Raw genomic sequence first — 26,255 nt, forward strand, 5'->3', positions numbered from 1 at the left:
GGGGAAAAAAAAAAAAAAAAAAAAAAAAAGTGATCTAGCCCCAAATATCAAGTGTCCATGCTGAGAAACCCTAACCCTGGTCTGGGTTATTTGGTCCAGTAACATCAGGAAGAGTTAAGCTCTTACTCCCAGGCCTAACTGAGTCATTAAAAAAAAATTGGTGAAACACACTGGCTTTGGCAAGACCAACCTGGGTTCCATTCTGTCTCTACCGCTTCTTGGTGGTGGTGTAGCTCTGGGCAGGTCGGTTAACCTCCCACACCTCAGTTTTCTTTGTCTGTAAAGTGGGGCTGAAGTCCTTACCTAACAGGTTCGCGGTGAGGATTTAACAAGCGAATGCACTTAGTTTCCTTCCCTGAGGTTAGCTCACAGGCTAGCCCTGGGGTGTTATTCCTGTGGGGGGAGGAATAACCATCCAGTGACCGAGAAAAGCGGCCCAGAGCTGGACAGTAATAGTGGAAGTGTTGGAAGTTACCAGGTTTGGGATGGATTTTGGAGCAAGAACAGCAGGATTCGTTGATGGATTGGGTGCAGGCTGGGAAAGAATGAGGGATGACTGAGATTTTTGGTAGCAGTTGCTGGGTGAGTGAAGGCGCTATTTACAGTAGTAAGAAGGACAGTAGGCCCTAAAGTGGGGCATCAAGGCCTTGGTTTTCGAGAAGTTACTTTTAAACACCTGTTAGAAGTTCAGATGGAGAACTCTCGTGGACAGGGTGATCTCTGAATCTGCAGTTTGGAGGAGAGGTCTGGGCCTCTCCTGCAAACCTTCTGGAATTGCTGCGAGGAGATCCTCTGACAGGATGAGAGCCTCTGAGGAGGGACAGTGACAGAAAAGAGGTCTAGAATCTGAAATTGCCCAGGATCACTCACAAGAAGGAGGAAAACTGGGAGAGAGTGTCCTTAGGAGCTGAGTGCAGAAAGGGTTTTAAGAAGGAGGAAGTGATCAACAGTGTCATTTGCTGCCGAGAGCTCTTGCAGGGTGCCACCGAGAGCCCGGAGCTGGCATTTGGAATGAGGAGGAAGAGAGGCTGATGAGAGGGGATCCCAGGGCCGGGTAGGGAAAGGCAGAGGTGGAGACAGGATGCACGAATAAGTCCTGGGAGACCTAGCAAGCGGAATGGAGAAATGAGAATATAGCTGGCGGGTGGGGGAAGGTCAAGGGGAAATTTTTGTTGGTGGTGCTGAAAACCGGAAGCACTGCTGTGGATTTTGTTTGAAGCAGGAGAGAAGGGAGGATGTGTGGGCGGCGGCAGGTGGAAGGGGGACACGCGGACTCCCCGGTGGGAGAGAGCTCTGTTGAGCACAGTGAGCACGAAGGCTGGACAGCTCTGGGAAGAAGGGCCCTTGGGGCCGGGTCCCAGCCTGAAGGGGGTGGGGGCGGGGCTTGGGATCTGCCGCCCCGTCGTCCGTTGTGCACGCTGTCTGTGGAGTGGGGGTGGCGCCAGCACACACACACCCTGTGAACTTGGTGCATGGAGTGGGGAGAGGGAGGGCAGAGCCCCGCCAAGTGCCTGGCATTGATCTCAGCTGCTCAGGTGAGCGTGCGAGGAGGCACAGCCCTCGCGTGGGCTCACAGCAGTAAGGGGAGAGGCGGGGAGGGGAGGGAAGCGGAGGGGCAGGCAGGCGGGAGGCCGCTGGAGGGAGAGGAAGAAGAGGCAGCAAGTGAGACGGAGGAGGACCGGAAGGAGCAGCCAGGTGGCGGGTGACAGTCGCCTTCTGCTTCTGTGGGCTGACTCGGCTCAGCTGGATAGTTCTTCCTCCTCACTAGGGATCTGTGCTGTCACGGCAGCCGGGGTCGGAGGGCCAGCTGGGCCGGAACCGCCAAGATAGATGGTTTGACCATCCCACGTCCGGGCTCCTCCCGTGGCCCCCTCCGCACATGTCATCTCATCTCCCAGCTCCTTTCTTTCCAGTGAGGTCTTCAGACCTCAGCATGGTGGCCGGCTTCCAGGAACACAAAGCGAAGGCTGCCGGGTCTTACTGCTTTGGCCCAGCACGGGCACTGCGTTCTGATAAGTAAACTGAGTCACAGGGCCAGTCCAGAGTCATTGCGACAGAGAACCACACTCGGGCACCAAGACCAGGCGGCATGGTTCACGGGGGCGGGCATCAAGGTCGGCCACAGTCACCCAGTCAGTAAACGTTTTAAGTTTATTTTTTATTTTGAGAGAGCGCATGTGCAGGCGCCAGGAGGGGAGGGGGCAGAGAGAGGGAGAGAGAATCCCAAGGTGGCTCCGAGTGACAGTTCAAAGCCCCACATGGAGCTCCATCGCATGAACTGTGAGATCATGACCTGAGCCGAAATCGCGAGTCGGACGCTTCACCGACGGAGCCGCCTGGGTGCCCCTGCCCTTCTCATTTTTCATCCTTCTTCAAGCCCCGTGGGAAACTGTCTCTTCCTGCCAAATGGGAACGCGGCCACTTGCCCAGGGATGCAGGAGGCACACCTACACCTCCCAGCAGAGTCTCCCCATGTCAGTGCTGGTACATTGCTTGACTCTGACCGCAGGGTAGCTGACCTGGGCTCCTGGTGGGATAGGCTGTGGCCGGGCATCCCTGTCGGACCAGCCTGAGTAGAGGTGAGGGAGGGGCGAGATGTACACTTGAGACCTCCAGCCATTCCAGGGGTGAGAGCCAAGCTGGCAGGGGCTTCCATCTCTGCCCCGCGCAGGCCTGGCCTGGGTCGAGTGTGTGAACTCACCTGTTTCTCTTGTCTCTTCAGCAAATGGAAAGGATCCTGAAGAAAGCGTCTAAAACCCACAAGCAGAGAGTGGAGGTAAGTCACGTGCCCCGTAGGAAAGACCAGGCTATGTGGGGTCCTGGCCGGGCCCAGAGGCTAGGAGCCTGTTAGAGGGAGCCATTGGAGTGTTGGGCGGGGCGGTTACCCAACAGATGCAACACCTCCCCGGGTCATGTAAGGATGAGCGCAGGGTTCGGGACTGGGTGGCTTTCAGGGGAGGGGGCTCACCAAGGAGAGGCAGGATGTGGAGTCAGGAGTGGGCGCTGTCTAACAACCCCACTGCCCTGCGCGAGGCTGTGCTGATGTGGGATTTGTCCTCGGCTTCCCCAGGATTTCAACAGACACCTGGACACCCTCACGGAGCACTACGACATTCCCAAAGTCAGCTGGACGAAGTAGCCTCCCCACCCGGGATGTGGAGTGGCATCACAGGCAGATGGAGGGCAGAATTGGGGCTATGTTTGGTGCCTTCGGTATTTTCTAGAAACATCCTTTTACACACGCCCTTGCGGCTTCTGCTGAGACAAGTCCTGGCCAAGGCAGTGTGCCCTTGTCCTGGAACTCAATTAAAGTAAGACTGTCCTTTTACTCTATTTTGGTTTCTCGGTAGCATAGAAGAAAACCTTTTTTCAGTTTGGACTAGAAATTTTTTAAAAGTGTATCCAGAGATTAAGGTTATTTCTGTGGGTTACAGAAAAGGGTCTTTGCCCCCAAACTGCATCTGGCTCTGACAGTCAGCCATCTTTTCTTGGATGAAACGGACTCCAGGGGATGAGGAGCTAATGCTCGCGTGGCCTGCAGCTTACCCCGCCGGGCCCTGCGTGAACTCTCCTTCCAAGCTTCCTCCTGCGTGGGGCTTATGCTGTTCCTTCCAGAGACTAGGGAAGCCACTTGGACCTTCTTGGCCTTCAGAACGTCTCTTCAGCCCCCCGGTGTGTGAGACCACGCAGCCTGGGAAGCAGAGCCCCCGCCAAAGGCTAGGATGAAACGTACGCCTTGTCCCTGTCTGAGCCCCTGGCTGGCTTGCAGCCGCTTCCCCTAGAGCCCCCATTCCAGAGGCATCTAGAAGGTGTTGCCCTGGCAGACCTCTCTAATCAGACACAGCATTTTTGTAATGGAACCCGGACACCGCCTGCTCACTGCCCTCCACCCTAGGCTCTGAGCAGCCTCTGTGTTTATTCAGAGCTTCACTGGGCATGTAGCCTGCTTGGCATTTCTGGCCTAAGGACACCTGGCAGGGCGGGGGTGTGGGAGCAAGACCTGGGCTGAGCCCTGGCACTGACAGTACAAAGGGGAGGACCCAGGTCCTGGTGCCGGAGAGCCGGGATCTCTTCTGAGGAGCTACGTGTCCCTACCTGGTGAGGCTCAAACCACACATACTTCTGGGAGGAAGTCCCAGGTAGTGAAAGGATAACAAAGTCAAAAGAGGAATCCCTTAGTGTTGGGTTTGGGGCTGTCACGGTGAACAGAATAAAGCAAAAAAAATCGTTACTAAATAGAAGTCTGAGTGTCTTACTTATACAAGCGGTTTGATTATCACCAGAAAGGCCACTTTGGGGGCTTCTTGCACATGAAGAATGTGAATACTGCAAATGACCGCTCACCCCCGCTTCGGAAAGAAACAGGTGACCTGTTTTCCCGCCTGTGGTTCACAGCCCACCTGGGAAGTTATGCACTGTCTGGTTAACAGTGGCTCTTGGGGGCAGCTTCCCCTACTGCCTCGCGGAGAGGCGCTTTGAGGCTTTTCCATCCATGAGCCAGCGGTTGGGGTTTGTGAGCGTGATGTGCTGTGCGTAGCCTGTGCCAGGAACGGCGGAATACTGATGCGCCATCTCCCTGCCTGCACATCTGAAGCTGACCCACCTTGAACAGCAGGATTTCTCTTCAGCTGGACGGTTCTGCGCCATGTGGTGTGGTTCACTGGTGTAGCTACGTTGATTTGCCTGGGCTGGAAAGTCCAAGGCGGCTTCTCGTCCTCCAGAACCTCTCCGTGTTGTCCCTTCTTTGGCCAGCACGAGTCACACCGCCAAACCCAGTCAGGGAGAGAGCTCTGTGGGCGCGGACGCCAGGAGATGTGGTTTACTGGGAGCCGTCGCTGTTAGTCTAGCACAGTTTCCAAAACTCTTCTGATTGTTAGACCTTCCCGGGAGAGTCTAGAACCACTGATGCCGGCTGGGGTGGTTCAGTTACTGAGATTTTTCAGAGCTCCTCAGATGATCCTAATAGGCAGGAGAGCCTGAGAAACCCTGATCTCCCACAACGGGTATGGTCTTTTCTGAGATCGTGCAGAGTTCAGATCTGGCTTTACACACCAAGTGTGAATGCCAAGGACGAAAATCAGATGTGACCTGAATTCCCCCACATACGGAGAAAGGAGGTTGCGAGTAACTCAGGTGTAGAGTGTGTTTACCGTGATGGTACTTCTGGCACGTGGGAGCCTGTTTTTTCAGGAGGCTTTTGTCCAGTCTAGTCCTCCCCATCCCCCCCCCCATGCTGATTTTTAAACATCTAAACAAAATGCCTAGAGCAAGCCCTGATGGGGAGGAGTCACCTCTCCTGGGCGGTTTTTCTTTTTGTCTTACTTTTTGGCATTTCCTCAAGTTCCCCCCCAGTGGGATTTATAATTTTGTAATTTTATAAAAACATGTTTTCCTGAAACGTTGAAATAATTTGGGCGCAGTATGAGGCTAGGGCGTTTTACAAGATGATTGTCAAAAACCCTCTCCTGGCCGTTTCTTTTGGCGCTCAAGAATGCTTCCAGCCCAGGATTTACTTAGTAGTCTAAATATTTCAGTTTTCTCCTCTGTTTTTTTTTTTTTTTTCTAGCACTTAATCTCTATCCTAAGCAGGGGATACTGGCAAAAGCCAGCTTTCAAAACCCCAAAGGAGATAGGAGGGGAGATTAAAAATCAGGCAGGCAGCCTGAGTGAATGGTTTTGATACTGCAGGTCTGGGCTCCCCAGAGCACAGGGATGGTTCACGAGGACAAAATGCTGGCATTTCGCCACAGCCTGGGTGTTCATAAGTGATGAGATACTCAATTGATTAATCGGGTTACGGTTTGCATCACCGACTGCCGTCACCAACTACAGAAATGAAGTAGGTGCTTTTCACCTCGGTTCGGTGGGGGCGTGGTTTTCAGGTCATTCCCGCCAATAAACAGGCACTGATGAGTGTCGACACTGACAGGTGGCAGGTAGTGACCCTTGATAAGACTTGATTGCCATTCAGAGTTTGTTTAAACTTTTTCCCAGGTAACCACCGCCTTCCCCTTCCCCTAGAAAGCGTATTACAATTGGTAACTATTTCCTAGAATCCCTCACCAGACTGTGAGTTTCATGTGCCTGGGCCCCAGGTGGGGTTCCACCAACGGCATGTCCCCTAACTTGGCCCACGAAGGCGGAGCGGGGTTTCCAGCTGCCCCGGCTTGTCTCCCAGCCTGGCGGCCAGAGTGCGTCCTTTCAACCAGCCCCGCCTGCTGCCGCGCGCGCCTGCCCCTCTGGGCCTCACTTCCGGGATGCTTGAGGCCGGAGCGAGAGATAAGGGCACATCGAACGTACCGCGCCTGCGCGCACCCCACCTCGCGCCTGCGCCTCCCTGGCAGCCCCTCCCCGACCGGACATAACGGTCCGCGCGCGGCTTCCCAGGCCGGAAGTGGAGGCGAACTGTCGCGGGGCACGCCCGGCCTTGCTCAACGCCCGGCAGTCCCCGCCGTCGCCGCCGCCCTCGGCAGGTGCCGAGGCTTCCCGCAGCCGTCATGTCCGCCAGCGCCGTCTACGTGCTGGACCTAAAGGGCAAGGTACAGATGGCTCCCCCCCCTCCCCGTTGCCAGGCAACCGGTGGGGCCTCGCCCCTTTGGGGGGGTGGTGAGACCCACCCTGTTGCTTGGTAACCGGCCAATGGGACCCACCCTAGTCTTAGGCGGGGAGGCCTATCGAGCTCACCTGAGGGCCCCACCCTGTTGCTAGGGGACCAGGCGGGGGTTTCGAGCCCCGAGCCCCGCCCTGTCGCTAGGTAACGCCGCTGCACGGCCCCCCTCCCGCTCTGGGCCGGGTTCTCCAGCCTCCGTACGGGCGTCCCGGGAACCCGTGGTAGCGGGAGGGCGGCCCGCAGCAGGCTTCGAAGCTGGGACTGGGTCTCAGGGGCCGGGCGACCCTTGGACCGAGGTGGTGAGGCGTGTCAGGGACAGTGCGCCCTCGGGCCGGCCCTGCCCTGTTTATCCTGCGACTTTTCTTTGCCGGTCCCTGTGAAAATCTCTTAACGTTCAATATGACACTGAGTTAGTGAAGTGAGTGGTGGGAGGGCCATTTTACAGAGGGAGAAACCGAGGCACACAGAGACGCGCAACTTGCCCAAGGTCACGCCAGTCAGGGTGGCAGGTCCAGGAGTCAGCTGGTATTTGGGGAGCACCTACCAAGTGCCATGCAGGGTACTTAGGCTTGGGCTGCCTTTGGTGAGCAAAATCGGAGCCGCCCATGTCCTTCTGGAGCTCCCCGTCTGGTGGGAGAAAGGGACACTGCTCTCTCAAAGCACAAATCAATGTCGGTTGCAGTGATGAAGCAGTGAGGATGTAATAGGAGACTGTGCCTGGGCTGGGGGGTCGAGGAGGGCTTCCGGGAAGGAGGGGCAAATCTGGCTGAGACCTGAACAGGGTCCCAAGGGAACCCGGGAAAACTTCTTAGAGGGAGGCATCTCCAAGCCTTTCACAGTGGGCTCCTGCTTGCCCCCAAAGCGTCCTGGCTGGAAAGCAAGTGAGTATCTGGGAGTAACAGGAACGGTACCCACAATGTTGCACAGCCCTGCATGGGTCCCCGAGAGAGAGGGGTGGGTGTCGGGCCTAGGTGGGGCAGGTAAGAGTTAGCTCAGAGCAGTGGGGAGTGAAGAGGTGAAGTGGCTGTCCCTTCCCGGAGTACCATGCTCTAGAACTTTCCAAGAGTCCCTTGAGTGGGTTGCCTGCCCTGGATGCCACCCAAAGTCAACAGCCAGTGAGGCCCGGTGCTGGGCTCCCTTCCCCAGGCCTCAGGCAAGGGATCATACACAGGGCACGCAGGGGCTGGGTGGGTACAGAGCGTTCCCAGCGCCCTTGTGGCACAAGTTTTTGCTGCCCGGCCCCGCTCCCCGCCGCCAGCATTGTGTCCCCAGAGTTCCCAAAGGCTGCCTTATCTCAGATCACTCATTCCTCCAGCAAACATGTCACGGGCACCTAGCATGCACCAAGCCCTGTGCTGACTATCTCACCGTGACTGTGGAGTTAGGGCTGAGTTCAGAACCCAGCCTGAGTTCAAACTCTGCTGCTCGGCTGTGTAACCCCAGGCGAAGGACCTGCTCCTCTCTGAGCCTCGTTTCCCTCGTTGCTCACCCGAGGCTTTTATGGTGGTGGTGTGCGAGCTCTCGGAGCCGACGTGCGAGACAGGCTCAGCACCCCCGGGGCCCACAGTCCCGGCTAACCCCGTCTGGGGCCTTGAGGTCTAGCAGGGGAGACACATGGAAGCTGACGGACCCGAGAAGTCAGATCTCAGTGGCTGCAAGGGCAGGGACAGACCCTCCCTCCCCCCCCNAGGAGGGCGGTGCCAGAGCTAGGGCCAGGTGACAGGACAGGTGGACAAGGAGTCGCCGTGGTAGGCCTGAGGAGTCGGGGGCAGCCTGCTGGGGCCAGCGGGCCCGAAGCCCGGGGGGAATGCTGGAGCCCGGAGGACAGCGCCAGCACGGCCGTGGGTGTTCAAGGATGTCCAGACGGGAGTGAGGAACAGGAGCGACCACTCGGACCCCGGGAAGGAGGAGCCCCCAGAAGAGATGGTAGCCTGGGAGGAGCATGATCAGAGCTGCCCCTTGGGGAGCTCCCAGGGCAGCCACGGGCTTGCCTCCCGCTCCCAGCAGCCACCACGCCATTTGTTACCCCATTCCCGTGGACCTCGGGTTTTGAAAGGACCTTTTGTGCAGATCGTATTTAATACAAAGTCAGGTGATGGCACAGTAAGAAAATCACGACAGCACTGGGTCTGCCAGCCTCCCAGACCCTCCGAGCACCAAGGAGACCAGCGTGGCCGCACTTAGCTGCCAGAAAGCCCTCCGTGGACACTGCTTTGCCCTTATCTTTCTCGTTTCTCTGCAGCTTCTGACCCCACGACCTCCTCAGCGGGCTTCCATTGGCCTCCGAGTTGCTGCTCTCTTTCTGTCCGGTCTCCCCCCCTCCCCTCAGATGTTGGCTCCCCCCACCTCGCTCAGGCCTAGGCCCCCTCCCACACACTGCCCCTCTCCCCGGGTGGGCTTTGATTCACGCCAGTGTACCAGTGACTCAGATGTGAGCCGCAGGCCAGAGCACTTCCCTAGAGCCGCACTGTTCTCTGCAACACCTCGGAGGTCCTACAGCCGCCGCCAGCCCTAGCCCTGCTCTCTCCCACCTCAGCGAGCGACACCCCCGTCCAAGGGACTGTCCTCATGGGAGGCCTGGGCGTTGTCCGGCCTCCGGCCCCTCCTCACCTCCGTGTTCACGCCACAGACATTGCCTGAGCACACACTGGGGTCAGGCTCTGCTGTGGGTGCTGGGACACAGCTGTGAACGAGACAGGAGCGGTCATTGTTCTCAGGGAGGGTTAGTCTCTGGTAGAAGGGACAGACAGTAAAGGAGGCAGCAGCATTGTGGGCAGTGGAGGAAGAGGGGACAGGTTATGACCTCTCAGGAAGGGCAAGCTGGGAAGACTTCTTGGAGGAGGTGCCATCTTAGGCGAGGCCTGAGAACTTAGGAGAGGCCCAGGCACCTTGGACAGAGAGAACTGCGAGTGCAAAGGCCTCGAGGCAGGAATAGATGTGGATGCCGCAGAGAGCAGCTAGGGGGCCAGGATGGCCGGAACGGAGGGAGCGGGCCTGAGATGGACAGAGAGGCACTGGCGGGGCCATAAGGAACCAGTTTGCCACGGGGTCCAACTTGCAGTTTGTTTTCAGCACGAGGGGAGACTGCGGTCGACAGCAGTGTGGGCAGGGAGGGTCCTGTCTGAGTTCTGTTTAAGAAGACACCTCTCGCTGTTTGTGGGCAAGGAGTTGAAGGGGCTGAGAGCAGCCGCGGGGATCAAGGCTTGTCACCTCAACGTCGCCTGCCTCCCTTCAACCTGTCCTGTCCCCTGCCTTTGTCCTCTCACCCGAGACCTGCAGCCCAGGCTCCGAGACTGGCCTCACTCCACCTGACCGGTGCTCCCAGGTCTCCCCGTGCGTGCGCTGCACCCCTGTTCTACCCCTCGGGCTCAGCCACCGCGGTCCCTCCTCCTCTACCCCACCTGTCCCTTCAGGCCTCAGGGTGAAGGTCACACCCCTGGGAGGCTCTCGGTTCCTCCTAAGCCGGTGTCACCGTTCAGGGACCCTGTTCCTTTTGAACCCCTCTGGTCCGCAGGCCCAGCGTGGCATGCGGTGGAGGCGTGCGCGGTGGGTGCCTGCTGGGTGAGCGGGCCTCTCTGCAGCCCTGGGCACGAAGGCAGGCAAAACAGATTCCTCCTTCCTCTGTGAGCACTCTGGGGGCCTTGAGGCTCCCTGGCGGCGGCAGCCCTGAGATTATACAGCCGAGGAGGGAGATGGACCTTGGGGAGCCCGGGAAAGCAGTGCTAGGGGGCAGAAGGGGCCATGCGGGGGGGAGCACTGGTTAGGATCTGGACTCGCCTTTGCTGGCTGCGTGACCTCAGGCGGCGGCTGCCAGATTTCTAGACATCACCGTGCATCTCTGTAAAAATAGTGGTCCCACCTCGTGGCCGGCCCAGAATATATTCCGGGCAAGGAGGCTGTGAGAGGGGCCATGGGAGTCCCTCAGTGCGGGCCTGGCCCAGGTCCCCATGAGCGCGCCCACTGGGTGCCGGGGCCCTCAGAGGCCTTCTGAACGTCGGCAGGAAGAGCGCACGCACCACGAGAGGGATGCCTGGCAAGAGGTTCTCGTTTTGCTTCTCTCTCTCTCCTGGCTCGAAGCGGTGAAGACAGTGGGTGTGACGAAAGCCCAGGTTCTGAGGCCGCGGCTCCAGCCCGGTCAGCTCAGCAAGGCCGGTCTCCGCACGTGCTGGTGCTGCAGCTGCTGTCCCCGTGAGCTCATGGGGTGGTGGCAGCTATAGGTGGTGTCGGAGCCTTGCTCAGCCGGGCACAGCCTCAGGCCTCCCCTCGTTCCTTCACGGAGGTGTGGCCCGCGTGTGTTCCACGCGCACGGCGTGAGGCCTTCAAGTCATTGTGTGCACCCAGGACGCCATAGCACACGCCCTGTCACCCCCTAAGGCTTCCTCACACCCCTGTGTCCGGCCCATCCCCAGGCAGCCGCTGATGTCTTTGCTGTCACCTTTGGCGAGGGTTTTATTTAGGTGGAATCATGCGGGCCAGGATATGGGATGTGCTCTCTGTTGTCTGGTCCCTCACCGGGCCCAGGGGTCCTCACAGTCCCTTGTGGTGTCGCTCATGCCAGTGGTGTTTCCTTCTCATGGCTGAGGTGCGGTCCGGGGTGTGGGTGGACGGAGTTCTCGTTTATGCTCACCTGTTGAAGGACGTGACACTCCCTCCAGTCTGGATCAGTCAGTCGATTGATCAATTTATCTATAAAGCTTATTTATTTTGAGAGAGAGAGAGAGCATGCGTGCATGAGCTGGGAAGGGACAGAGAGACAGGGACGGAGAGAGAATCCCAAGTAGGCTCAGCATTGTCAGCAGAGAGCCCAGTGAGCGGCTTGAACTCACAAACCAGGATTTTATGACTTGAGCCGAAATCCAGAGCTGGACGCTCAATGACCGAGCCACCCATCTGGCCCAGTCTGGATCTATTTAAGATAAAGTCACAGCAGACATTTGCATGTGAGTGTGCGTCTGTCCGGTTTTGTTTCTACTGGGTAAATACCTAAGAGGACTGGCTGGGTCGTGCTAGTTCCTGCGTGGGAGGCTGCCAGACTTCACCCAAGAGCTTGTCCCCTGTCAAGGCCCCATGAGCAGTGGATGGCAGTTCTTGATGCTGCATGTTCTAGCCCATGGGCCATGGAAGAGTGAGGTTAGGGGAAGGGCCTCTTTTCAGGCTTTTAGTGGATGTGAACAGTAGGCACTGTCTCCTGATTGGGTACCCTGACACAGGCAGAAGAGTAGAGTGCGTTATCATTGGAAAGGCTCTGAGAAGGTCTGCAGTGAGAACCTACAGGGTGTGGTTTTAACCTGGCATCTCCCAGCTAACGGAGTCCTGGACTGTTGCCTCATAGTTCCCTGCCCGGCGAGGAACCCTGGTGTCCCCTGTGGACTTCACTTTGGGAAGTGCTCTCCTTGAGGCATTCCCTGGGGGATAGAGATCAGCATGGCCCGGAGTCTCTGATGGCCAGGGGTGTGATTAGGGGTCCTTGTGGCAAGGGGGGTTGGTGTGTCTCATGCCCACCCAAGCATCTGGCTGTGGGACTCAAAATGAAAGCAGGCTCAATCTGGCGGGGTGTAGCAACATGGATGGGCCTTGAGGGTGTTATGCTGAGCAAAATAAGTCAGGCAGAGAAGGACAAATATCATNCATCTGCCGGAATTACCGTGGCGACGTGGACATGTCCGAGGTGGAGCACTTCATGCCTATCCTGATGGAGAAGGAGGAGGAAGGGGTGCTGTCGCCCATCCTGGCCCACGGAGGGGTCCGCTTCATGTGGATCAAGCACAACAATCTGTATCGTATCCCTTTGCGGGCGAGCTCCCAGGGGCCTCCTGCGTGGGCGTGCCCGCGGGCACCCGAGAGCGGCTGNACTAAGCCACCCAGGCGCCCCACACAAAATCATTTTCTGAAGGTTTCTGGCTGCGAGCAGAGAGCAGAGGCCAGACTGCGAGCGGAGAGGAGCCGGAGTGGGTGAGGGAGGGGGGCTGCCAGGAACCCGGTTGCTCTGCATTTAATGAGCCCGTCCCTGGTGCCTTGTTTGCACAAAACAGCTGTGCAGGTGCTGACCTGCGACCCGCCCTGCCTGGCTCCCTGGGGCCCAGCTCCTGCCCTGCCTCTGCTTCTCCTTCACCTCTCTGGAGGGCCTGGAGGGCGGCCCCCAGGGTACTGCAGGGGCCTGAACCGGGGAGCTGGCTGTCTGGGCGGGGGCTGCCCAGGTGCCAGGTGCCGAGGGGGTGGTGGTGTGAGCCCGTCAGGGAGCCGTCAGACCAGTTTTCAGCTGGGCCCTGGCTTCGCTTCTCCTGGCAGGAGAGGTGGTGGCTCACCTCTCCGGCGCTGCCCCGGCCTGCTCCCTAGCTCCACTGTCAAGGGCGGTTTCCAGCCGGCCCAGCCATGTGGGGCCCGCTGGGCCTCCTTAGCACCCTGAGGCGTGCGACCTTGGCTGGGGCAGATTGCAGCACTACCCTGACCGGTCCAGCACCTGATTCCTGTGCTCGGAAGTGAGGCAGACGCGGCCCCCGCCGTCCCTGTCGCCCGGAGCACAGCTCAGCACTGGGGCCTCAGCACAAGGCACGTCCAGGGCCCAGCACGTGAGCCTGCAGCGGAGGAACCAGCCTCCCCGGGCGGCTCCAGGCCCTCGAGGGAAAGAACAGGGAGATGACGTCGGGGCAGGGGGGAGGCTACGCCACCTACTTTGCACCTGTTACCTCAATGACTCCGCTGCCCCGCGCCCCTCGAACAAGTGAGAAATGGAGGCTCTATTAAAACGGTTTGCTTTAGGGGAGGGACCCAGGCTTGCAGGAAGGGCGAGAGCCAGCGTGGGCCCTGGCTGCTTCCCCTAGAGCCTGCTGGGGGCCCTGGACCTCCGGGTGGTCACGAGCTGTTGGCTCTCGGGGAAGGACCAGTTACTGTAGTGCTGCCTTCTGCTCCCAGAATGATCCGCGTGCTCCCTGCCCACCCTGGGCTTCTTACCCCACCTCCTGGGCTACAGCTCTCAGCTCTGGTGCCCCCTCCTCAGGGCAGCCCTCACCTACTGCCTCTATGTCGTTGAGCAAGCACCTCCTGGGGGCTGGGACCATGTCCAGTAACTGCTGTGTCCCGGGCCTGGCTCGGACGGGAGCTCAGGAACCCACCGAAGGCCTGGTGAATGGCTGGGGGTTGGGTTGAGGCAGTTCTGAGCCCAGTGTAGGGGTGGGGGTCCCTCCAAGACAAGCAGTGAACTGGGGTCCAGTCCTCTGAACACTCCTTAACCGTGGCTGCCATGCAGTGGTCGCTACCTCCAAGAAGAATGCATGCGTGTCGCTGGTGTTCTCCTTCCTGTATAAGGTGGTGCAGGTGAGCTGACGGGGAAGGGTGTGAAGCGCCTGGGCTTTGTCGTGTGCAAAACTTGCAGGCGGCAGGGAGACCAGCGAGGGGGTTGCTGTGGGCTTCCGGAGCAGAGTGGAGGCCCGGCTGGAGGATCGGACCCGGGACGCCTGGGCTGGGCCCTCAGGTGGTTGCGCGTGCAGCCAGCTCAGGAGTCACTGGTGCGGAGCCCTGGGGAGCCCCGGGGGGCGGGGCTGGTCTGGGCCATGAGGACGTGGGGGCCGGAGAGCACGTGTCCCCCTGGGAGCCCTGAGCGCAGGCTGAGGAGTAGGCTCTTGTGCCAGGGGGCGGCTCTGTCTCAGGAGTGAAGAGGGGCTCAGCAGGTCGAGAGGGTGGGGAGGAAGGTCTTCGCCGCTGCCTCCAGGGCTTTCCTTCAGTTTTTGTGCTAAGGAAACTTCTCTCCCTTCCCTTCTTTGATGGACCCAATTTTCTGCTGAACAGGGGGATGCGTGTCCGTGGCCCAGGGAGGTTGGAAGAGTCCGAAAGCCACTTTTTCCGTCTCCAGTGGCTCTTGCCCCTCATCTGAGTCACTTGTGACTCAGGCAAAGGGTGACAGTTTACAGCGGGGATGGAAGAGAAGCTCAGATGGGACCCCAGCTAGACCTGGGGGTGACTGTCAGGAGGGGAGAGGGGACCCGAGGGAGGTGGAGAAGCAGGGCTTCGGACCAGGCCGCCGGAGGGCGCCCGCACCGCCTGCAGCCCGCTTCCTGCCCGCAGCCCCGGAATCCCAGGCCGTGTCCGTGACATGTCGCCAGGCCTGGATCGTGGGTGGATGCAGCTTGTGGGCAAGAGGGCGGGTGGCCCTGGGCCCCGGGGCATGAAGGGCAAGTGGGCTTGTGCGGCGGGCCCCTCCCTCGTCTCAGCCCCCCGCCCCCCACAGGTGTTTTCAGAGTACTTCAAGGAGCTGGAGGAGGAGAGCATCCGCGACAACTTTGTCATCATCTACGAGCTGCTGGACGAGCTCATGGACTTCGGGTTCCCCCAGACCACCGACAGCAAGATCCTGCAGGAGTGAGTGGGCCGCGGGGCGCCGGCAGGTGGGGCGTGGGGGAGCGCCGTGCGCTGTGTCCTGCCCTGTGCGGTTGCTGTCGGGTGGGCTCGGATTCCTGGCCGCTCAGCGACCCGCGTGCAGGCCGGGCGGCGCACTGGGAGGCTCCTTCGTTCCGCTCTCACCAACGAGGCTGAGAGAAAAACATGTCCTTCTCTGCGATCCTGCCCCTCACACTGGGGCCCGCGGACCGAGTGCTTTCCGTGAACCGGGCCTGTAGGAGCGCCTCCCCTTTACTCCTTCACCGTCAGGGGCGCTGCTCCCCATTTACATGGGGCAAAGGGCTATTCAGAGACCTGGCCCTCGGGCTTGTGCCCCAGGTGGGATGAGTCAGCAGTCCACCCCCAGGGACCCACCCCCTCGGCAGGAGGGCAGTCTGGGCACGCTCCCTGGTTCCCCCGCCAGTGCTGTCTCCTTGCCCCTTGAAAGGAGCGCTCTGGGCTCGTGGTCACTTGAGTCTGTTGGGCCTTTGGGGGAATCCTGAGATACTCTTGTGTCCAACGGCCCGCGTGGGACCAGAGCCCGCCGCAGTTTTCTGGAGGGGCTGTTTTCAAACTGTCCGTGCCTGAGCATCTCTACCCCGGGCCTGGTCCCACAGGTACATCACTCAGGAAGGCCACAAGCTGGAAACGGGGGCCCCGAGGCCCCCAGCCACCGTCACCAACGCCGTGTCCTGGCGGTCTGAGGGCATCAAGTACCGCAAGAACGAGGTGTTCCTGGACGTCATCGAATCTGTCAACCTCTTGGTAGGCTTCCTTCCCATTCTTTTTCTTGTCCTCGTTGAGAAGAATGTGGTCCTCTCCGTGGCTGAAATCAGAACAACTGGACTTTGAGCGCTAGCAGAGCCCTGGGGAGCATCTGCGGCAGCAGATCTACGGGAGTCCGGCCGCCTTGAGGCCCCATCCGCTCTGCTCCTGGTTAGGGTCCACGCAGGGGCTTGGGGTGGTGTGGTTAAAGCAGGAGGGGCAGTTAGAGCACGGGGCTCCGTGCTCAGAAAGTCCGCCTCTCTCACGATTCGTGAGCATCGTTTAGGACCTTGCGCTGTAAGTTCACAGCCGGACACGGCCTCGCCGTGGCGCGGGGAGCAGGTGCGGCTCTCCTGCAGCTGGTTTTCTTATGTTGCTTTACTGCTTGTGCATGTTTGCTTTTTCCTTTGATCTTCACTTTTTAAATTTTCACTAAGTAAAATGGACCTTTTTTCCTATTAGTTTTAGCTCGCGTACAGGTTTTTGTTCCCCTTTGCCGTAATCAGGAAACCCATTGGCTCTAAAACCTCCCTCCTGCCGCCTCTGCAGCCTGCCCCCCCCCAACAGCTACCGCTTTGGTCCGGTCACTAGCCAGTCATCCCCCGCTCCCCGCTCTCTTTCCCAGCCCCCTGCGGCCTGGGCCCAGGGTGGTCCNCGGCTCTAAAACCTCCCTCCTGCCGCCTCTGCAGCCTGCCCTCCCCCCCCAACAGCTACCGCTTTGGTCCGGTCACTAGCCAGTCATCCCCCGCTCCCCGCTCTCTTTCCCAGCCCCCTGCGGCCTGGGCCCAGGGTGGTCCTCCTGACTCTTGTCAGAGGTCAGTCGCTGCGGAGTGTTGCCTCGCGGTGCCCACGTCGTTCACCTTCACATCCTCACGTAGGCGTTTGTCAGCTCACCGCATCACAAGAAGGGCGGGTACAGAACAGTCCGGTATTTTGAGAGAGAGAGAGCGCAGTCACGTACCTTTGGTTACAGTATGTTGTTCTAGTTGTGCGTTTTGTTACTGTCGTTGCTCTCTTACTGTGCCTAACTTGCACTCTAGCCTGTATTGCAGGCGCACATACTTAGGAACAGGCAGCATGTAGAGGGCTCCATGCCGTCTGCACTTCCCAGGCATCCACCGGGGCCTCGGACCGTGTCTCCTGCGGAGAAGGGGACTTACTAGTTCTGTCTTGTTGAGATTGTCACACGAATGGAGTCACAGAGCATGTGACCTTTCCATCCGGCTTCTTCCACTCAGCATGTCTTTGAGAGTCATCCAAGTTGCTGTGTTTTTCAGAGTTTGTTTCTTCTTATATTCATTTGTATTTATTTTATATCCTGAATCACACCGGGTTCGTCCATTCACCTCCTGAAGGACTTGGGGGTCGTCTGCAGTGTTCGGCTGTTGTGAATGGAGGTGCTGCAGACACTCTGTGTGCAGGTTTCTGTGTAGACGGAAGTTTTCATGTCTCAAGGGCGAACACCCAGAACTGGGGTCGCTGGGCCACACGGTAAGCGTACATTTAACTTCCCAAGAAGCCGCCAGACCGTCTTGCAGTGGGGCTGCTCCGCGCTTCTTTTTTTTTTTTACAAATAGTTTATTGTCAAATTAGTTTCCACATAACACTCAGTGCTCATCCCCACAAGTGTCCTCCTCCATGCCCATCCCCCCCTCCCCCCACATCCATCAGTCCTCAGTTTTTGTCAGCATTCAAGAGTCTCTCATGGTTTGCCTCTCTCCCTTTCCCCCACCATTTCCGCCCTTCTTCTCCCCCTTGTTCCTCCGTCAAGTTCCTCCTAATCCTCCTATACGTGCAAACATATGATATTTGTCCTTCTCTGCCTGACTTATTTCGCTCAGCATAACACCCTCAAGGTCCATCCATGTTGCTACACATGGCCAGATTTCATTGTTTCTCATTGCCATGTAGTATTCCATGGTATAGATAAACCACATCTTCTTGATCCATTCATCTGTTGATGGACACTTAGGCTCTTTCCATGTTTTAGCTATTGTGGAGAGTGCTGCTATGAACATTGGGGTACATGTGCTCCTATGCATCAGCATTTCTGTATCCCTTGGGTAAATTCCTAGCAGTGCTATTGCTGGGTCATAGGGGAGTTCTATTGTTAGTTTCCTGAGGAACCTCCACACTGTTTTCCAGAGGGGCTGTACCAGTTTACATTCCCACCAACAGTGTAGGAGGGTGCCCGTTTCTCCACATCCTCGCCAGCATCTAGAGTTCTCTGATTTGCTCATTTTAGCCACTCTGACTGGCGTGAGGTGGTATCTCAGTGTGGTTTTGATTTGTATTTCCCTGATGAGGAGGGATGCTGAGCATCGTTTCATGTGTCTGTTGGCCATCTGGATGTCCTCTTTGGAGAAGTGTCTGTTCATGTCTTCTGCCCATTTCTTCACTGGGTTGTTTGTTTTTCGGGCATGTAGTTTGGTGAGTTCCTTATAGATTCTGGATATTAACCCTTTATCTGATATGTCATTTGCAACTATCTTTTCCCATTCCGTTGGTTGCCTATTAATTTTCTGGGTTGTTTCCTTGGCTGTGCAGAAGCTTGCTCCGCGCTTCTCACCCGCTGTGGACGAGGGTGCTGGTGGCTTCACCTCCTCGGTCGCTGTCTTGATTTTCACCATCTTAGTAGGTGTGTCGTGTTAGCTCATCATAGGTATAATTTGCAGTTGGTATAACTTCCCTGATGCTGATGATGTTAAATACGCCCCTGTGTGCTTCTTCGTCACCACTGTATCATCTTTGGACCAGTGTCTTTTCGTGTCTTTTGAGCATTTTTAAATTGCGTTCTTTGTTTTCTGATTGTTGCATTTTGAAAGTTCTTTATGTATCCCGGGTACAGGTGTCTCGTCTGGTACGTGATCTGAGAGACTCTCTCCCAGGCCGTCCCTGGTCTTTTCATCCAGGTGGTGCAGTGCCTTTCGCAGGGTAAACATTTTTAATTTTGAGAAATCCAATAATCGATTTTTTTGGGCATGTGCTTTTGGTGCCATGTCTGAGGACTCACCGCTGAACCCAGAGCCACAGAGGTTTTCTAAATTTTCTTCTAAAAGTTTTTTATGTTTAGATCCATGACCAACTTAGAGTTAAGTTTCATATAAGGTATGAGGCTTATGTCCATTTTTTTTTGCATGTTGTTCCAACATCATTAAAAAAATTTTTTTTCCTAATGTTTATATTTGAGAGAGAGAGAGGGCAAGACAGAGTATGAGCTGGGGAGGGACAGAGAGAGACACACACACAGAAGCAGGCTTCAGGCTCCAAGCTGTCAGCACAGACCCTGATGTGGGGCTCGAACTCCCAAACCGGGAGATCATCACCTGAGCTGAAGTCAGATGCTTAACTGACGGAGCCACCCAGGTGCCCCTCAACATCATTTTTTGAAAAAACTACCCCTTTCTCCATTGAACTGCTTTTGTGCTTTTGTAAAAAATCACTTGGCCATATTTGTGTGAGTCTGTTTCTGGACCCTCTTCTGTTCATTGATCTTTATTATTCATTCACCAATACTGCACTGTCTTTGATACCTGTAACTTTATTAAGTCTGAAAATCAGGTTATGTGACCCTTCCAACGTTCTTCTTTTTTCAAAATTGTTCTAGCTATTTAGTTCCTTTGCATAAAATGTTAGCATCAGGAGGCACCTGAGTGGCTCAGTCAGTTGAGCATTTGATTTTTAATTTTACCTCAGGTCATGATCTCACAGTTGTAGGATTGAGCTCCTTTTGGGGCTCTGCGCTGACAGCTTGGAGTCTGCTTGGGATTCTCTCTCTGTCCCTTTCTCTCTCTCTGCCTCTCCCCTGCTTGCACACATGCACACACACACACTCTCAAAATAAATAAATATTTATTTAAAAAATTTTTTAATGTTTTATTTATTTTTGAGAGAGAGAGACACCGTGAGCAGGGGAGGGTCAGAAAGAGAGGGAGACACAGAATCTGAAGCAGGCTCCAGGCTCTGAGCTGTCAGCACAGAGCCCGATGCAGGGCTCGAACCCACGAATCGTGAGATCATAACCTGAGCCGAAGCCGGATGCTCAACCGACTGAGCCACCCAGATGCTCCAATATATATATTTTTAAATTTAAAACATTAGCGAGGCGCCTGGGTGGCTCAGTTGGTTAGGCATCCGACTTTAGCTCAGATCATGATCTCACGGCTCATTCTTTTTTTTGAAAGTATCATAAATTGTATATTTTAAATTTTACTTGGTAGAATTCACTTGTGAAACTATCTGATTTTTGTTTCAGAATATTTTTAACTACAGGAGTGCTTGGGTGGGTCAGTTGGTTAAGCGTCCGACTTTGGCTCAGGTCATGATCTCATGGTTCATGGGTTAGAGCCCCTCCTCGGGCTCTGTGCTTGACAGCTCAGAGCCTGGAGCCTGCTTCAGATTCTGTGTCTCCCTCCCTCTCTCTGACCCTCCCCTGCTCACGCTGTCTCTCTCTCTCTCTCAAAAATAAATAAAACATTTTTTTAAAAAAAGAATATTTTTAACTACAAATTTCAATCCTGTAATGGTTATATGATTATTTGGGTTTCCTGTTTCATCTTTGGTGAGGTTTGGTACTTTGTTGTTTTTAAGAAGCTGATCTACTTCATCAGTGTCACTGAGTTCATGTGCGTAGTGCTGTGTGCATCCCTTACTGTTTTTTCAAAGTCTGTGGGGTCTGTGCTGATGCCCCCTCTTTCATTCCTGGTATTGGTCATTTATGTCATATTTCTTTTCTTTTTGTCAGTCTTGCAAGAGTTTCATCTCTTTTATTGGTGATGAATTGGCTTTCACCAAGAATTGGCTTTTGACTTCATTGATTTTCTGTTGTTTATTCATTTTCAGTTTTATTGATTTCTGCTCTTAGCTCTCATATTTCCTTCTCTGTGATTTGGGTTTGTTTTGCTCTTCTTTTTCTAGATTCTTAAGTTGGAAGCCAAAGATACTGATTTGAAATCTTTCTTTTTTAATATGAACATATAATGTCTAAGCAGGGCTTTAGCTACATCCCATCATTGGTATGTTAGGTTTTCATCTTTGTTCAAATATTTTCAAATTTCCCTTGAGACTTCATTTTTGACTTATGGATTATTTTTTTATTATTATTTTTGAGAGAGAGAGAGAGAGAGAGAGAGAGAGAGGAAGCGTGTGAGTGGGGGAGGAGCAGAGAGAGAGAGAGGCAGGCTCCAGGCTCTGAGCTGTCAACACAGAGCCTGACGCCAGGCTCGAACTCAGGAGCAGTGAGATCATGACCTAAGCTGAAGTCAGATGCCTAACTGACTGAGCCACCCAGGCACCCCTGACTCCTGGATTATTTAATAAAAGTGTGTTGTTTAATTTTTTTTTTAATTTTTTTTAATGTTTTATTTATTTCTAGGAGAGAGAGAGAGAGAGANTAACTGACTGAGCCACCCAAGCACCCCTGACTCCTGGATTATTTAATAAAAGTGTGTTAATTTTTTTTTATTTTTTTTTAATGTTTTATTTATTTCTAGGAGAGAGAGAGAGACAGCGTGAGCAGGGGAGGGTCAGAGAGAGAGGGAGTCACAGACTGAAATAGGCTCCAGGCTCTGAGCTGGCAGTCAGCACAGAGCCCAACACGGGGCTCAAACCCACAAACCGCGAGATCATGACCTAAGCGAAAGTCGGACGCTTAACCGACTAAGCCACCCAGGCGCCCTGTTTAATTTTTAAATGTTTGCAGATATTTCTGTTATCTTGTTGTCATTGCTCTTTTTAATTGGCATTATTGCTTAAGAATATACTTTCTGTGGGCGCCTGGGTGGCTTAGTCAGTTAAGTGCTGACTCTTGCTTTTGGCTCAGGTCATGATCTTGTGGTTTGTGAGTTCAAGCCCCACATCAGGCTCCATGCTGACCATGCGAAGTCTGCATGGGATTCTCTCCCTTTCTAAAAATTAAAAAAAAAGAAAAAAAAAAAAAATATGCTTTTTATAATGCCAATTTTTTAAAATTTGTTAAGGTTTCTTTTAGTGACCCAGAATGTGACCTGTCTTGTCAAGCATTCTATGTACAGTTGAAAAAATGCATATTTTGCTTTTGTTGGGTGGAATGCTCTGTAATTGCCAGTTAAATCCTGTTGGCTGGTGACATTGTTCATTTCTTCCAGCTTTTCTGCTAATTATCTGTTTACTAGTTCTACCTATTGTTGACAGTGTTAAAAGCTCCAGCACTAATTGTAAATTATGTCTTAACATATTTTGAAGCTATGCAGTTAGGCACCTGCACATTTAGGATTCTTGTGTTTCCTTGGCGAGCTGACCCTTTCTTTTATTGTTATACAAGGTCCCTTTTATAGGGATAAAATTTTTTTTGCTCTGATTTTGCTCTTAATATTATCACTCCAGAGTTTATTCCATCAGTGTTTACACAGTATGTGTTTTTCTATCCTTTTACTTCTTTTCTTAATCTTTTTTTTTTTTTTTTAAAGATTTTATTTTTAAGTAGTGTCTACATCCAACATGGGGCTTGAACTCCAAGATCAAGAGTCACACACTCCATTGACTGAGCCAGCTAGGTGCCCCTGTCCTTTTATTTTTTTTAAAGTTTTTATTTAAATTCTAGTTCATATTACAGGGTAATATTAGTTTCAAGTGTACAGTGTAGTGATTTCAGTACTTCCATACAGCACACGGTGCTGAAACTGGGTCATCTTTTAAAATCCATTCTGGCAGTCTCTGTCTTTCAATTGATATGTTTAGAGCGTTTATGCTTATTGTAACTATTAATTTGTTAGAATAAAGTCTGCCATTTTATTCTTTTCTTTTGTTGCCTCTGTTTTTCATTCCTTTGTTGTTTTTTCCTATCCTTCTGTGGTCTCTTTGAATATTTTTAATATTCCATTTCATTTGTTCACATTGGTTGTTACCATATCTCTTTATAGTTTTTTTTCTAGCGTTTACTATAAAATGTGTACTTACCTACTTAGAGTATTTCACCACTTCACTTGGAATCCAGAAACTTTGCTTCCTTTTGATGCTAGAGCTGTTTTATACATTAATCTAGATACACTGGAAACCACTGGTAAGATTTTTTGCTTTCAGTTCTCAAATAGGCTTTAACACCCTCAAGAGACTAACCCATTTAACCCAGACATTTGGCACTTCTGTTGCTCTCCCTTGATTTCCTGACTTCCCAGGTTTCTTTCTGGTATCATTTCCCTTCTACTCCACTTTGCTTTTCCTCCATCTGAGAATGTCTTCATTGCCACTTCATTCTGAAGGATATTTCCACTGCATACAGGTCTGGGTTGACAGTGGTCCTTTGGCTCCTTGAAAATGTTGTTTCATTCCCACTGGGTTCCACACTTCCTGGTGAGAAATCCACAGTCACTCAAATCCGTATTCCCCTGTAGGTAATACATTGCTTTTCTCTGGATGCTTTCCAGATTTTTTTCTTTGTCTTTAGTTTTCAGCAGATCTGCTCTGTCTGGGTATGCATATTTTCAGGTTTCTACTGTTTGGCATTTGTTCAGCTTCTTGAATCTGTTGGGTTATGTCTTCTACGAAAATTGGGATGTTTGCAGCTGTTATGTCCTCAGATATGTTTGCATCATTTTCCTCTTTCTCTTTTCTTTTCAGACTCCAGTGACATGAATGTTAGACCTTTTGTCAATGTCCCAAGGGCCCCTGAGTCTCTGTTCATTTTATCCTATCTTTTTTTTTTCTTTGTTGTTTAGACCGGATGCTTCCTTCTGATCTGTCTTCAAGCTCCATGGCCCTTTAGTGCTTTATCTCCATTCTGCTGTTGAGCCCATCCAGCAAGTCTTGTATTTCTGTTATTGCATCTTTTAGTTCTAAAATTTTCATTTGATTCTTCTTCCTATAGTCTGCTTCTTTACTGAGACTTTTTCTTTTAACATTTGTTGCAAGGGTGTTTGTAATTTTTCCATAACTGTTTAAAGCCTTTGTCAGATAGCTCCAACATTTGCATCAGCATTGGCATCTGTTGATGGTATTTTCCATGTGAGTTACATTTTCGTGGTTCTTTGTACGCTGAGTATTTTTAGATCATACAGAAAATGTCAGTATTTTTGTTCAAGCAGACAATTGGCCCGGTTAGGTTCAGGCCGCAAGTTGCAGCCCACAATTTGTGGGTCATAAGTATCAGTTCAGTTTTCAAAGCCTTCCTGCCATTTGCTATTTGAGTTTAGCTGAAGGGTGCACTGCCTGGTGGCCAGCCTGGGACCGGGGGGGTTTGTTTCTCAGAGTCTTCAGCATACTAATTAGGATCGTAGTTACTCATTCCCAGTTCTAGGGTGCTCTGGAGCCATAAATAATTTCGTGGGGTTGCTCTCTTGGACTCCTCACTCTCTGCTGTCTATCTGGTACTTTTCAGCTGTTTAGGGCTTCCCTTTTGGGTTCTGTGACCAACTGGGGGCTCTAGATCCCTTCTCTGTGGTGCCTGCCTGCGGCGGCCTGAACCCTGAGCTGGCCCCACCCTCTGGGAACAGCAGCTAGTTGCCTGGGGCCTGGGTGTGAGAGAACCCACACGAGGGGACAGTCGGGGGATTCCCGTGTGTCCTCTGAGCCCCAGGAGTTCCCCTTCTGGCTCTGAAGCCAGAGCTACAGGCTTCCCCCAGCGCTCACTTCCACTTCCAGGTTTGCTCAGCACTTTCCCATGGTGGGGGNTCAGTCTTTGACGGCTGCCCATGCACCCTGCCCATGATGTAGCCCATGGCCGGGAGGGCATACAGGCTGGACCCACGTTACCTGCGGTGTGCTTGTCTTCAGTCTGCAGATCTTCATGACCGATCAGACCAGTCCCATCATGCAGCTCACTCGACTGTGTGCATTTCCAGCTGCCGCAGACGGTGCAGAAATGGGCCAGCGTGTCTGTCCTCAGACGTGTGGTTGGGGCATCGCCTTTACCCGGGCAGGGTCCCTGGAGTGGCGGGTCCTCAGGTGTGGGATCGGTCACAGTGCTTCCCCAAAAGAGTCTCCCAGTGGACTTCACATAAACATATTTGCCTTCTTACTTTTTGAGTCTTGAAGCAAGACCCTGGCCTCAGTAACCACATGCCCCTCCTGTCTGAGGACCGTTGTCTGAATTGTTTACTGAGCCCAAAACATGGCCCGTCTGGCCCTAGAGTGTCCTGGCGTGGGAAAGCAGATCCCGGGGAACGGCCTGTAAATAGCTTATGTGAAAGTACTGGAGGTTCCAGGGGTGTCCTGACCGCGGCACACCCAGCATGTGGCTGTGCCTGAAGGACCCTGTTCTTCTGCACGCGGGGCAGCACAGGGCAGCTGCGGGCATCCCAGCTGGGCTTGAACACCATCTTCCTGAGTCTAATGGCAGAGCTGGTGGCCCAGTCCACACGGGCCTGCAGGTTCCGGTGACCTGGATGTGACAGTGTCCTTGAGTAGCTCGGCACATATCCCTTCTGTGCCCACCCATCCTGCTTGCTGTCTGTGATGCAAGGCTGGGTGAGCCTCATGGGCTGCACGGCTCTGCTCCCCTTCCTGAGCCCACCTTTCCGGCACTGGTGCCCTCATGGGTTCAGTTCCAGAGGGCTGTGCGGTCCCTGCTCCCCAAGGGGTAGACGGCCCTCCACATCTAGGGCAGGCACAGTTGGGAGCGTGGGGGCCCCAGAGCCCGGCCAGCGAGGGCCCATGTTTGCACATGCCTGCTGAGGACCTTCTGTCCCCAGGCGCTGTCCTCATGCTGGACCCAGCAGTGAGTGGCCTGACGTACCCCATCACCAGAGCGGAGACAGTGACAGGGCTGACAAGAGGCAGAGGGCAAGAGGTGGCTGCTGTGTGCTGCAGGGTCAGGGGGCTGCCTGCCCGCCAGGTGGGGACAGTGAGAGGCCAGCGAGCAGGGAGGTGACAGAGCCAGACCTGAAGGGCCTCCTGCCCTGTTTTGTGCCTTCCCCAGGTTGTCATCTCCTGGTGCCCCAGTTCCCCCCTCCTCCAGAGGTGAAGCTCTCATGCTTGCACGTGGTGCTTTCCAGATGCTTGAGTCAAAGGCTGGACAGATTTTCCTCTTTCTCTGCAGAAATAGGCACTTCGGGCCCTCCAGCATGTGGGCGTGGCTAGTGCCTCTGCGGGGTGGCCCACGTGGCCTCCAGGCCGTTTGTAGCCCTCGCTCTTGCCTGTGAGAGTGGGTGTGGTGATGCGGGGTGGCGGTCACAGATGTGGCCCCAGGGCCTCCGCCGGCCACCGTGTGGCCTCTGCTCTGTGTCTTAGTGTCGTTGAATCTAAAATGGGCCCGAGAAGAGGTATCCAGCAGTCTGGCTTCCTCAGGACAGTCTCAGGGTTTGCCTGCTGGCCTCTCAGGTGCTTCCTGGCCTGCCCGTGAGGTGTGGGGCTGCCCAAGGCATGACCCTGCCGTGCAGACTATTGGGGTGCATGGAGGAAGGGCTCAGCCACTCACTCCTGTGACCTGTCATGTAAACGCACTGTCACTGTGGACCAGCTAGTCATCAGACCTCAGGGCCGCTCTGGGAAGCAGAGTGGGGTCAGGGCCCAGGAGGCTCCATCCTGAGGAAGT

At 54.3% G+C, this 26,255-nt stretch overlaps 2 protein-coding genes across 2 annotated transcripts in view; both read left to right on the plus strand.

The window, feature by feature from the left end:
- FAM32A (family with sequence similarity 32 member A) overlaps positions 1-3,328 on the plus strand; it is a 4,954-nt gene extending 1,626 nt beyond the window's left edge. Inside the window, exons 3-4 of the mRNA XM_077777206.1 lie at positions 2,723-2,776; positions 3,071-3,328. Coding sequence (XP_077633332.1) covers positions 2,723-2,776; positions 3,071-3,139 — 123 coding nt within the window. The 3' untranslated portion in view covers positions 3,140-3,328. The remainder of the gene's footprint in view (positions 1-2,722; positions 2,777-3,070) is intronic.
- Positions 3,329-6,497: 3,169 nt separating this feature from the next.
- The window catches only part of AP1M1 (adaptor related protein complex 1 subunit mu 1), a 29,311-nt gene continuing 9,553 nt past the window's right edge, over positions 6,498-26,255 (plus strand). Inside the window, exons 1-6 of the mRNA XM_077776991.1 lie at positions 6,498-6,539; positions 6,709-6,909; positions 12,213-12,390; positions 13,857-13,924; positions 14,835-14,965; positions 15,601-15,748. Of these exons, the coding sequence (XP_077633117.1) occupies positions 6,498-6,539; positions 6,709-6,909; positions 12,213-12,390; positions 13,857-13,924; positions 14,835-14,965; positions 15,601-15,748 (768 nt within the window). The remainder of the gene's footprint in view (positions 6,540-6,708; positions 6,910-12,212; positions 12,391-13,856; positions 13,925-14,834; positions 14,966-15,600; positions 15,749-26,255) is intronic.

Source organism: Crocuta crocuta, unplaced genomic scaffold, assembly GCF_008692635.1.
Source record: "Crocuta crocuta isolate KB4526 unplaced genomic scaffold, BGI_CrCroc_1.0 scaffold77, whole genome shotgun sequence".
NCBI classification, from domain to species: domain Eukaryota; kingdom Metazoa; phylum Chordata; class Mammalia; order Carnivora; family Hyaenidae; genus Crocuta; species Crocuta crocuta.